Source organism: Corapipo altera, unplaced genomic scaffold (assembly GCF_003945725.1).
Source record: "Corapipo altera isolate COAL_440 unplaced genomic scaffold, ASM394572v1 50, whole genome shotgun sequence".
NCBI lineage: Eukaryota > Metazoa > Chordata > Aves > Passeriformes > Pipridae > Corapipo > Corapipo altera.
Window position 1 is genome coordinate 13,964,660 of NW_020884889.1, and position 13,563 is coordinate 13,978,222.

General features: G+C 38.2%; 1 protein-coding gene across 3 annotated transcripts in view; it reads right to left on the bottom strand.

Annotated features, from left to right (window-relative positions):
- LRRC49 (leucine rich repeat containing 49) overlaps positions 1–13,325 on the bottom strand; it is a 43,373-nt gene extending 30,048 nt beyond the window's left edge. Inside the window, exons 1-7 of one of the 3 annotated variants that reach the window (XM_027644516.1) lie at positions 13,224–13,325; positions 12,255–12,317; positions 11,638–11,725; positions 9,229–9,328; positions 8,546–8,749; positions 6,976–7,042; positions 597–740 (exon numbers count right to left, since the gene is read on the bottom strand). In XM_027644516.1, coding sequence (XP_027500317.1) covers positions 597–740; positions 6,976–7,042; positions 8,546–8,749; positions 9,229–9,328; positions 11,638–11,725; positions 12,255–12,317; positions 13,224–13,277 — 720 coding nt within the window. In that variant the 5' untranslated portion in view covers positions 13,278–13,325. Of the gene's footprint in view, positions 1–596; positions 741–6,975; positions 7,043–8,545; positions 8,750–9,228; positions 9,329–10,754; positions 10,944–11,637; positions 11,726–12,254; positions 12,318–13,223 lie in introns of those variants that run through there. The other 2 variants (XM_027644517.1, XM_027644518.1) reach the window with 2 other exon arrangements.
- Between the last annotated feature and the right edge of the window lie 238 nt (positions 13,326–13,563).

Sequence of the window (13,563 nt, forward strand, 5' to 3'; positions counted from 1 at the left end):
AAAACTTTATTTTTAGAACATGAAGACTTCCAGTGCTAGGCTGAACTTGAACTGGGAAATTCTGCTTTTATGATCAATACCTTTTTCTCTGCATTTGCCCCAGAAACGTTCTTAAGATCATGAAATTTAAGATGATCTGACTGCTTACCTAAACTACAGAAATTGGGACTGTTTCTAGAAAACAAAACTGTGAGGAAGCAAAGTGTCTAAATTTGTATGCAGACCACAAATCTGCTCCAGAAACTCTTTTTACCCCCCTGCTAGAGAAACATCATCACCTTTCAAAATTTGAAGCATTAAAATTCATCATAGAATCATAGCAAAGTTTGAGTTGGAAGGGATCTTTAAAGGCCACCCAAGTCCAGCCTCCCTGATCACATTTAAAGACAATAACACCAAATATTAATTTCTCTTTTTTTCACCTTTATGTTGTGAACTGAAGTATTGCAGGAGAAAAACGTGAGTGACACAACACAGGAGAACACAAGATTTCACAAATCTGAAATGCTGATATGGTTTAAAGAAGTTATAGTGCATTTTGTCAAAAATCAAAGAAAAGGGGAAAAAAGGAAAAATGAAAGAGTTTTGCTCCTTACTATAGCAGAGACTTGATTATGACGAAGGTTGAGCTCTGTGAGGGAATCCAGTCCATTCAGATTTTCTACAATTGTCAGTAAGTTTCTGGCAAGGTTTAAGACCCTCAGTTCACTCAAATGACTGATGTTCTCTATTTTAGTAATCTGTGAAAGAGATATGACAAACATGCTCACTGTGGTTTATATGCATATACAACAGATACACATTGCACATACTTCTTGTAAAAAAAGTAAACATGAACAATCGAGTTAATGCAATAGTGTGCTTGTGTATTTTTATAAACCATGACACTCATACCCAACAGCTGAAAACAAGTTGCAGTCTGCCAGAAACTCAGAATGAGTATTCACTAATACCCTTCTGGCCATGCTGCAGTAAACCTCAGCCAACATTTCCTTCCTGCCATCAGAAATCAGGTTACTTCAGCTGTGCTGCTCTGCAGCAGCAACCTCAAAGACACCATAAAACCAAGATAACGCTGATGATACCAAGGTATGCTGAAATGAGGAAATTTTGTGCATGGTTCATCCTTAATTTGTCTGCAAAGACACTCAAACAAACCTCCTGGTGCCTATGCTGCAAAAATAAGCAGCATCTTACCTTCCTACCATCACAGAACTCTGCACCAATTTCCCTTCATGACTCTTAAAAAGTCAGCAGCAGCACTCACAGCTCTATCTACAGGGGCTCCACAGACAGATTTTGCAGCAGGTCATGAGGACAGGAACCTGCTGTGAGGCAGGGGCCAGTAGCACCCACAGCTCTCTGAAGAAGAAAACAACCATTTGAAATTGCAACTTCCAAGGAAGTTTTATGAGCAGGTAATTGCTGGGATCAGAAAGACATACTCAAAAGTTAGGAAAGAAGCAGCAGCATCCTTAGTTTGGATACACAGCACATCTGCTTGACAGTCCTCAGCACTTCAGCAACTCATGGCTTCCTGTGATTAGAAAATGCAGGGATCAAACAAAGAGACTGAGCTACAGTAAACAGGCAGCTGCCAGAGGTTTGCTTTTATACTTTATACCCTATTCTAAAGATTCAGGTGACAATGAAAAAAAAAAAAAGTAATAAAAAGAGTAAAAATAGCTAATGTTCCTTAATTTTATGTTTAACTTCTGGAAAAACAATTGTGTTTTACAAAGGCATTGATTACTGCTCTGGTGACACAACATGGGTTAGTATTCCTCAGTGATCCACACAAGGTTCTCTGTGCAGGTATTTATTCCTCACAGTGGTCTGTCCTCCAGCACCCATGCAGACACTTATGCATGACTTGCATACACGGAGAAGGGGAAGCACAGCCACTGCATGGGGAATGTGCCTGTCACACTCTCAGTGAAACCTGTGCTGTGTGGCAAAAAGGCAGCAGGTTTTCCTGTGGAAAAGACTCCAGCCAGCCACCCTGTGGGGCAGTGCATCCAAGGATACAGGGCACAGAGCTACTAACAGTGTCCTAACATTGTCCCTTTCAATGACAATGATCATCTGCTGGGCCACTGCGAGGACTGAGCCCAGTCCTCAGGCACACCTTCCCTGGTGTCACCTCCCCAGGGACAGTGAACTTCCTGGGGCTTTACACCAGCACAACTCTGGCTGTGCCAGTTTACAGCAAGTTCCTGACACTCCCTGGAATAGAAGAGGCAAGGCAGCTATTATTTAACAGTTTGAGTTGGTAATTTTCATGTATGTACCCATATATAAGTCTGTGGCATATGACTGGAATATGCTGCTATAAACAGTACTTCAGCAATTTTTCTATTAAAAAACACATCAAAGTAGATACCAAGACCAAAATTAAATAACACCCTAAGCCTGCTTTTGATTCAAGTGCTAATTAAACTATCCACTTACATGCATTTTATGCAGGGGAAAAAATTATCAGGATACAAAAAACATTACAGCAAGAGGAACAGAAAATGCCACCATTTAGAAGAATACATTTAGACAAAAAAAACTTGTAAAAGCAACGCTGAGAGCAGATGGTTGGCATGAAGAGCACAGACCTCTGCAGATATCTGCTTAGCCAGAATTACTGCATGACACAGGGTGGAATATTAATCCTGGCATTTTACTGCTACTGCAAAGATAATGATTTCATCAGCAATGTACAGAGATACTCTCACACTTTGCTGAGTTTCCAGATTAACTCTACTGGATTTCCTGTTTCAATTATTCATGCCCACATGAAGGGACACCAGCTTCTCATATGTACTATTAGATATGGAATAATACAAGTTATTATCACCTTCTTTTGGATGATTCAAGTAATACTTTGATAATACTGTAAAGAAATTATATCTATGACTATTTTCTATTAATTATAAATAAAAAAGGATTGTTAACCATTTCTATTTGCCTTTTCAAGTCAAAGACTACTTGTAAACACTGAACAAAACCACTATTCTGTTTTCTCATTTGCTTGTACCTTTGAATACTTTGCTATGAAACAGAGCTCAGAAGAAGGGTTTTTTTCCCCAATAATCACTCATTAATAATTAAATTGCACAAATAATTAAATGCACAAAGTTGCATCTTTTAAAAAACATTTCTGAGATTACTAAAAAGAAGTTCACATCTGTAAACAATCAGGTTGCCTTATTTGTCCTTCTACTTATATCTTGAACTTTTGGCAAGAAAAGGAACTCACAGAACTAAACAGAACACAAGAAATTACTCCAATGACTTTTTACACTTCAAGCATTCTAGAATAAAATTCCTGTGTAGGGTCCCTGAATGATGCAGTATCCTGTGTCCATATTAGTGTGTTAATCATAGAAACAGAGTCTCCACGTGAAAATTCAATTCATGGTACTAAAATGCTGTATTCTTACAAACTTTTACTGGGCAGTATTAGGATCAAGAGCCTTAATAAATCATGTAGAAACATGGGTAAAGAGTAGTAGTATGACAAAAGAATTCACATTTTGTCATTTTTGTAAGGCATGTGCATTAAGTGCAGTATTTCATTAGACATAACACTGGGGGGGTTTTAACTTTCTTTTGGCCACTTATTACATGAAGATATTTTTTTAAGTATAATGCATTTAAAAACTTGATTTGAAAAAGAAAAAAGAAAAAAAAATCATATAAGGTCTATCATTTAGCATTGTGGAATACTATACCTCAATGTTTTAAAGTTCATCCAGTTCCCAGTATATTTCTCACTTGGCAGGACAAGTCTCAAAGTTCTGAGCAAACCACATCATCCAAAGAACCCAGCATCCAAATAAACCAGAATACTTTCCCAAAAGTCAACAAAAATGAAATTTTTCTCCTTCTCTTTTTCCTCACCTCCAACCTTTTGGAAACATTACATCTTTAGAAGTTTCTCAGTCTGCATTCCATCTGCAGGACTGATTTACACTCCCAGAGAGAGGAAGAGAGAGACTAAGACTAAAACATGAATCCAGCTTGCCTCTTAACTGCTACTACTCCATGAACATTAACAAGAGTAAATAAGTTCTAGCTAGGCTCTAGAACTATTTTTGATAAATAAAATCAGTAATATTCATATTCTGGACACATCCTATTTGAGTATTTATATTCCACATCAGCTGGAACAGAGTTAGTTTTCTTCTTAATAGTTGTTACAGTGCTGGTTTAGATTTAGTGCAAGAATTATGCTGGCAACACCTGATGTTTCAGTTATTCCAAGCAGTGCTTTCCCTAAGTTAAGGACTTCCAGTGTCTCATGCTCTGCCAGTGAGCAGGGGCACAAGTTGTGAGGGCACAGCCAGGAGAGCTGAGCTGAACTGGCCAAAGGGACACTCCATGCCATGGAACACTTGGTGCATAAACTGAGGGGACTTGGCCAGGAACTGCCAGTTGCCTGTTGTGGACAGGCTGGGCATTGGTCAGGACGTGGAGAGCAGTTGCACTGCTCACCTCTTCTTTCTCCTGGGTTTTATTCATCTCTCTTTCTCCTTTTCATTATAATTACTGTTATTATCTTTAGAACTGGATTTTAATTTGATTCAATTAAACTGTTCTTACCTCAACACACAGGTCTCACCTGTTTTTCTGATTCCCCTCCCTGTCCAACTGCAGGGAGGGGTGGTGTTGGTGAGCCAGGGGCTGGTGGTATTTAGGTGCTGGCTGGGGTTAAACCACAACAATCTACTCAGAGTGCCCACTGAGATCTCTCATCTTACATAGAACTACTGTGTATAATGAAAACAGCTAACATTTTTTGATAGCCTAATGTATTTCCAGTACTTTACTATAACACAAGGTCATTGTTCAATGATCATCTGGGATCACTGGGAACATAGAAATGATTCTGTGCATAATTAACAATGCTCAATGATTGCTGTCCTTCTGTAGAACACCACTGAGGTAAGGCTGGCTCTAATTTTACTGATCTGTTTTTTAAATTGTTACATTCTGGAACACTGGAAACCATATTCTGAAGTTCTCACAGCCAATTCTGCTGTTGAAATCTGTTCTTCAAAAATTTACAATGTAGAAGAAATATCTCTTAAGATAGACTAGAAGGCTGCCCCAAATAAAAATACTACACATTTAAATAGAGTTAAAAGAGCCCCTTATTCACTGTTACATAAGCAAACAACAATAACAAAGAACAGCCTTCAAACAGGGCACTAATACACTAAGCAGATACATCAGCATTTCTTCCCTTCATTATGCCTTCAAAAAGAACTAATACTATGTACAGCAGACTGGTGTTTCAAATTTTGCATTTCTCAAAGACAGGAAAAAAGAATCTAAACGGGATAACTTGCATATCTTTAAACTGGAAAGGAACGAAAAGGTAATTTATTAATAGAAATGAAGTTCGTAGTTTTAATTAGGTCTTTCCATGAAAAAAAATACAATAAACCTATAAAAAAAAAAAGCAAAAAACCCCCAATTCCATTTTTTAACATTTGTGCCCTTCACATACACGTTTATGATTCAAACATTCTGAAAACCAAAATAACTTACTATATTCCACAGTATTAGTTCCTTACATAGGGTAATTTGTTATGTTCTCTGGATCAAAGTAGGACTATCATCATGAAGCTGATCTAGCTACAGCCAGCTGGGCACTATGCCCACAACTCCTAGTAAAGTTGTAATTAATGTAAAGACAGTTGTACAGATACTTGAAGGGAAAAAAAAAAAAGGAAGGGGAGAAAAACAAGTCCAGTCTACATCACAATCACTTGTAAGAGCTGTGCATGCTGTCTTTCATTTCCATCAGTGATTCCTTCTGTTGTGCTGTGAAAGTGTGCTGACTGGCACAGCTTTATCTGCAAGTATTTTTATCAAAAACGTAACTCCCCTTAAATTTCCAACAGCAGCAAGAAAAGGATTATAACCACACAAAACCTTAGAATGAACACGTTTGGAGATGGCCAAGGCTCCAAGGGCATTGTCATCATCTGGTCCCAGACTGCCTCTGCCACTGCAGAACATGAACATTGTCTGCCTGGTGTTATTCAATGCAGCCCCAAACTCACTGCAGCACTTTTAACAATAACTCCCTATAGTGCTGGCTTGTCTTTGTCTTTTTTTTTTATTTTAAAGCATTCCCACTCTTCACTGTCAAGCAACTGTATAATAAACACACACAGAGAAATCAGTAAGACATTAAAACCGTCAAAAGAGGAATGCAGAGAATTCACACATTGGTCCCATACAGTCACAATAACCACATGTTGTTTTAAACATCTGAATTATGGGACATTTTGTATTACATGTGGTTTGAATTTATTTTACAAAGAATACTATATCCAGCTTGCCCCTGATGCTCCATGCTGCTTCTGACATACCCATTAAACAAAAAAATCTTCTTACATGTACAACAGCTAAAACTTTATGCACCCCTTGAAGCAGAAATGATTGTTTAGTATCAAATTGAAGAACCTGAACAGATGTTGAGTGACCTAAGTCCTTTCACAAGCACAAATCAACGAAGAGCTCAGACCCATTCTGCTTTTTCCTGCACAGATTTAAGTCTTCCCCATATATGTAAGGGATCTGGTTTTGTAAGACCACCAACAGTAGAAACAACACAACAATCAATGGGATCTTAAAATTTTATATGACTTCCAAGACTGTGGTACTTTAACTGCACCACAAATACTTGTGGTAGATGACTATTGTGTAGGTGTGAGGGTTATTACACCCAGTGGACTCAATTTTAACTGCTGAAACTTTCCTGAAGTACAAGGCTGGAATTACAAGAGACTTTAATACGAAGATTCAAAATAAACACCACGTCCCCTTTTATTAATTTACTTACTTCTGTGACCTCAAAAGTTGAAAAATTTGCCACCAGTTCCCTTTCAAGAAACAACAGTTTGGTAAAAGACACAGAACACACGTGATGTCTACACAAGAAAAATAAGTAATCAAGTTATTGTACTATACCTGATTTCCATGGAGATCTAAAACATCAAGGTTTTTTAGGTTCTCCAGATTCGAGATCTTCTTTATTCTGAAAAATTTCAATTATGACATAGATTATTTTTAATATTAGATTAAAAGTATCTTTCATTAGCCATTTTTTCCTGACTACTAAGAGTAACAGAAGAACAACAAAGTTCTGAACCATGAAAAAAAAAATTAATAAATGAGTATGCCTTAGACTATTACCTTCCTGACTGTCAATAATGCAATAGCAGCAGTATGTATGTGGCTTTTCTAGAAAGAGGAAAAGGAAGGAACACTTGCTCCCCTAGAAAACAAAGTCGACAACCAACCTATCCAGATACCTAAATAATAGTAATTTAAAAAAGAATCTTACTGGCAAACAGCTAATTTCAAACCATTTTGATGAAAAACTATAGTGACATAGGCTTTTGAGAGTTTGCTAAAAGAACACAGAACTAAAAAAACTCTGAAAGCCCTTTCTAGACAACAGAGATCTCTAGGTTTGGCAGTGTGTCTTCTTACCTGAACAACTTCATTTTCTTAAAACTTCTCTGTCCTGTCCTATTTTCTCAGATTCCAAACCTAGGCTATTATATTCTCAACAGCATCATCTACTGGCTGATGATATTACACACATGTGTTAAGCATTTGCTTCAAGAGTAACCAAAGATCACATACAGATCAAGCTGAAAACAAATTGCTTTCAACTGTGTCTGACCTGTAATCAATCACTCCTGAGTATGTCTAGTCCCAACTATCCCCAAAACATACTTCTAGGCAAACAGGCTAAACTGCCCTGGTTATGATATGGAAAGTAATTCCTCACCTTAAATTTATAGTTCCCATGCCCCAGTATTTTACTATAAACAAAATTGATATCTACAGGTGAGATTTCTAATACAAAAGGTATTAGCTCCAGTAATATACTGCACTACTGAAAGTTGCCAGGTTTGAATACAGGATGAATTGGGAAGTACATTTTTTATAATCTACATATAATTGAAATTTGTTCACCACTTCTCACTACACTGAATATAAAGGAAATAAGGAAAGTTAACAAGATGAGGGCACAGCCCTTAGGTGCGTGAGCAATTCCACAGATATTTCTATTAAATTATCAGTATTGGAGGCTTAAAGATCAGAATCAATAAGTAAGCATCAAATTCATGACTCATCTGCCTGGTATTTTTCCCAGCTAAATACATCAGGCAGAAATACTTCCTGTAGGTTATAAATAATCAATGAATCCTCCAACTGATGTGAAAAGACATTCCACCTGTCACACCAATCTAAGAACACATTTAAAAGCTGATCAGAATACGAGATTAGATGGATACATGTAAAGTACTTCAGAATTCTTGCTAAAATGTATGTAAGAAAGGAAGTTTCTGAAGAACATGACACACAACAGCTGTGTCCTTCCTCAGCAGGATCCCTTAGCAAGTGTTAGGGATGGTCTCAAAGCAACATCACAAACTGAGAACTGGAAGTAACAGAAACAGTGACAGATCACAGTTGTTACACCATAAAGAAGTAGGGTGCTTTAAGCTAGTTTGATTATTTTTACCTGTTCTTTCCCAACAAAAGGACTCTCAGGGATCTCAGAGTTGAAACCCCACTTATTTCCTCGATCTGATTATCATACAAATCTAAGAAAACAAGGTGGTGAAGATTGGAAATATTTTGGATCCGAGTTATAAAGTTATGCTGGAAATTCAAAAGACGAAGATGATCTTCCCCATCAATAACTGGGCACACTGTCAGTTTTTGCCTGGAAGAAAAAAAAGAAACAAAAAAAACAAACCACACATGTAAGTAACAAATTGGTAACCCACCTTCAACTCACCCACTCTGACTGACCAGAGGAAAGTATATTATCTTAGTTAAGGTAACAGGAAGGTAATTAGGTTTGCTAATTAAAGTCTGTAAATAAAGTAACTCCTCCTACCTATTAAAAAATCAGCATGAAAACATAGCAGAAGTGTTTCCAAAATTTTCTGAATTCCTCTCCTCTTAGTCAGAGATTTGCTTGTTACATGGAAACCACATGGAAGTTTTGTGTTGTGACCACACTCGAATTTCAACAGATGCAGCCTCACAATTTTTTAAGTTTTTCATCAGATGTTGTATAAATCTGACATCAGAATTCAGTGTTCTATGTCTATGCAATTTCTCTTTGGTTTATAGGACTTGACATTTGAAATATACATACATTAGTGTGCTGTGGCATGTGCACTGTCACCTTCTCACCTTTCCAGGGTAAGTCTATCAGAGTTCAGGATTTTTTCTTCAGCAGTGCGTTGCAATACAGGAAATGTTATTGATGAACTGCTCCCAAAATTTGTGTTATCTATTAGAAAAATCATACAGAGAATATATGAATTACTTCTTTGCAAATGCATTTCATTAACTACAGGTGTTAAATGCAAAATTTTCTTTCTTATTAAGAATAAAGCATTACATAGTATATCAAAGTGCTTTTTGCCTCCATTCAGTACTATAATTCATCAGTTTTCTTTCCTGCTATTTTTTATTTTCAGCTATATCCCCCTAAATCCTCTTTCCAAAGTACATCCATTTGTTTTATTTCTGAGAGATTTTTGGTCAACAATTTGTTGTAAGCAGATATTTTGTAGATGCTTTTATTTTGATTAGAATTCCCCAGTGATGTTTTAACATAAAGCTCTATAATTGTTTCATATTTTCAGAATCTCAACTTAAAGAAGGTATTTCCTAACTTAAGATAAATTTAAAGACACGGATCAGGTGGATATTGATAGAACTAGAAACTAAACAATTAACACATTGAAAAAGTCCCACTGAGCCATAAACAAATGCCAAGTCTTTTAAAGGTGTGTGCAATACTTAGTAATGATTGGTATTATATTTCACTCCATTATCAAGAAAGAAACAGGCAGCCCTTTAAAACATATTTTTAAAGGTGTTCATCTTTACCCATTTCATTAATATAAAAGCAAAGAGGTAAGATGTCTAAAAATACCTGCAAAATTAATCAACAAATGTGTTCTGTGAGCTTTGGCTTATTTGGAACATGATCTACTGAAAAATACTGGTCAAAAACAAATCACTGGGCATGTACACTACCACAAAAATACAGGCTCAACTTCTATGTGTTTGCCCCTTTTTTTCTTGTTTTTTTTTTCTTTTTTATTCTCTTCCTCCAAATAAATCAAATGTTAACAGGAAAAACATTAATTCTTCCACAAAGACAACTACTATAGTGGGTTAGTTCATTATTGTCTAAAATATACCACTATTTGAGTAAAACAATTTGTTGTTCAATTTAGAATCTTTTCAGTGCTACTCTTAACATTTTATCACTAGCTACTCTAGCAACATTATGTATCCTTCAAAACCAAAACAACTGTGAAGAAAAAAACAGAGACACTAGAAAAAAAGAATCAAGATTGTTGCAAAAGTCTTAAATTAGTTGTGTCACATGTCTTTAAGCCAATAAACACAAGACCAGGGATTTAAAAATCAGTCTGAAACACGACAGGATGGCAGTAAAGTGACCTTTTTCCTTCTACTGTCATCCTCCTAAAGACATGTGGGAAAGGTCCCTTTCATTACAGAAAGATCTATAAAAAATCTCTGTTTAAATGCCTATCTCATATTTTTGAAAAATATTTCTAGTGGTTTCCTGACAATGACCTACTAACCTCTCTTAATATCCAAAGGGAGCACTAGGAAACATTTCTGGTAAGGCACCCAGTAAAAGAGAGAGAGACTGACAAGATCTTTCTCAGTGTCACCTGAAGCACGTGAACTAACACTGTGGCTGTTTTGTCAGGATCTGGATTTTGTAGGTGTGTGAATGGAAGTCTCACCAAATCCTGACAAAGAACCTGTACTCTGCTTCAACTGCAAACCAGACAGTTCTGTCAGACTGGATGGGACTGGGAGATGGAGCTGCTTATTATGCACCAAAGGACTTAATACTCTTTGGTCTCCTGCGCAGGGAACAAAACCAAGCTGCAGACTTACATTTACTCCATAAGTTGCAAAACATCCCTAAAAATCAACCATTCTGAGTGGCTGCTGGTCTTTATTTTTTACCAGAATGAATAAAGAATTGCTATAATATTTAAATTGATCTTCTATCCTAGCCAATCACTGTTTTTACATGACAGGTAAGCAGCAGTAGCACGTCAAGAAATGCTGTTTCAAAGCTCTTCAGTCCTCACCACAGTTAGCAGTGATATCACCAATATCTTGCTTTTCAAAGCCAAAAGCACACAAGCACAACAGGAAAATTATCTTTTCATATTGGGGTTCTGAATTAGAAACTAATTTTGTCTAAATATACTAAGATGTTAAATGTCCCATAAAATGCTACAAGAGAGAACTGTGTGGCTTTTTGAGGGAATGAACAGCAGGGCACTTGATAGGTTGTGGCTTTGTAGGTAGAAGAAAGAATGCTCTTCCATGAGGGGAAAACATGTGATGAGAAAAGACATCTGCACCAGGATAGCAAGTTAAGGATGTAATGCAACAGTAATGATACTGAATTACTGTAGGCAAGAAGGAAAAGCTGTCACTCTTACATATTCTAATCATGACACAATCTCTCTTTACTGTTCAGTTAATAAAACAGAGATACAAAAGACAAACAAAGCAAATCCTACTGAATATCACCTTGTCTTCCTGAATAGTTTTTTTCCAGATCATGCTGCAGAAGTCTGTTGTGGAAAGATGAAGGTTCTTTATTTATCCTGAATTCAAACTGTAACACAACATTTAAGACAAATGTTAAAGTTTTCAAATGCAAATAATGCCTACACAGACAAACACAACCTCAGTAGTAACTACGATTCTCAGGAAATTCTACTAATTATTTAAAAAAATAATAACTTCTCCAGTAAAAGGTTTATTCATTCTTTTAGGAAAAAAGCTTCAGTGTTGGAAACCAAAATAAAAATATGGAAGTTACCAGCACATGTATATGTAGTTGACTAAATAAAGAAAAAAAATCCCACCCTGTAAGGAGTACAGGAGAAAGAGGGGTTCAGGCAGAAGCATAAGAAAACATATATATATAAAGCTTGTGGCAGGGTAGAGTACATTGCCCTGTTTTTACTTTATATGCCCCTGAGAGCATGAAATAAATTACTAAAATACTATCAGATACATTAGCTATTATAAGTCAACAAATGACTACTGAAAAGGTAATTCCTATCTGAAAGCATACAAATTTGTATGAATCATACAACTGCTTTAATTCATATAGTTATCCAAGAAAAGGTAATAATTACTGGTTTGCTCTTATCTGGTATTGATGAGGTCTGGATAACCAGCTGAAGACCACAATTATTAACCTGCAAGTTGAAAGAAAAAGAAATTAAATGCTACGTTTGTCGAAACCAGATATCAACACCAAGAGTTAAATGTAACAATACAGGCATTTTCAACAGCAAAATGTGTCAAGAAAGGAACTATTTTGCAAAAATATTATGAAGAACACAGCACAGCACTAAGCAACACTAGATAATTTTTAGCTTTAAAAAAAAAAATCACACTGTTTTTAGTTTTAAAAATACACTGGAAGCACGACTTCCATGGGGATGCAATTCTCACCACGAAGAAAACGAGCGCTTGCATTTAAACACGCCTCTTTCCAAAAGGCAAAACATGCTGGTCTTTGGGTTTGTATGACAAGACGTGGCACCTACGTGCGAAGTAACCAGAACGATTAACAGCAACCCTTCACCGAATGGCTCAGACACCCCCTCCCAGCGCATCACAGGGGGGCACGGGCACACAGACACACACAGACACACAGACACACACAGACACACACACAGACACACACACACACACACACACACACACAGACACACACAGACACACACAGACACACACAGACACACAGACACACACAGACACACACACAGACACACACACACACACAGACACACACAGACACACAGACACACACAGACACACAGACACACAGACACACACAGACACACAGACAGACACACACACACACACACACACACACACACAGACACACACAGACACACAGACAGACACACAGACACACAGACACACACAGACACACACACAGACACACACACAGATACACACACAGACACACACAGACACACACAGACACACACAGACACACACAGACAGACAGACAGACAGACAGACACACACACACACACACCCCAACAGCGCCGGGGGAGCCGCCGCCCGCTCGCCCCCCCCGCAGCACCTACCGGTGCGGGCGCGGCCCGCGGGCCCCGGCCGGTGCGGCCCTTGCTGGGCACCATGTGCCGCTGTCCCTCAGCCCCGCACGGCCCCCGCACAGCCTTCACACAGCCCCGCGCCGCCGCCGCCCTGTCGGAAATGGCCCCGCCGTTGCCGCGGCGACCGCCGCTTCCGTCCCGCCCGCCGGCCGGGGCGGCGCCGAGGGGCGGGAAACCGTGAGGGGACGGAGGGAGGGATGGATGGAGGGAGGGACGTGGCGCCGTGCGGCCGCCCCGCTGTGCCCCGTGCCGGACCTCGTCCCCCCCGCGTGGTGAAAAGACACTGTTACAGAGCCACGGATTGACAGAG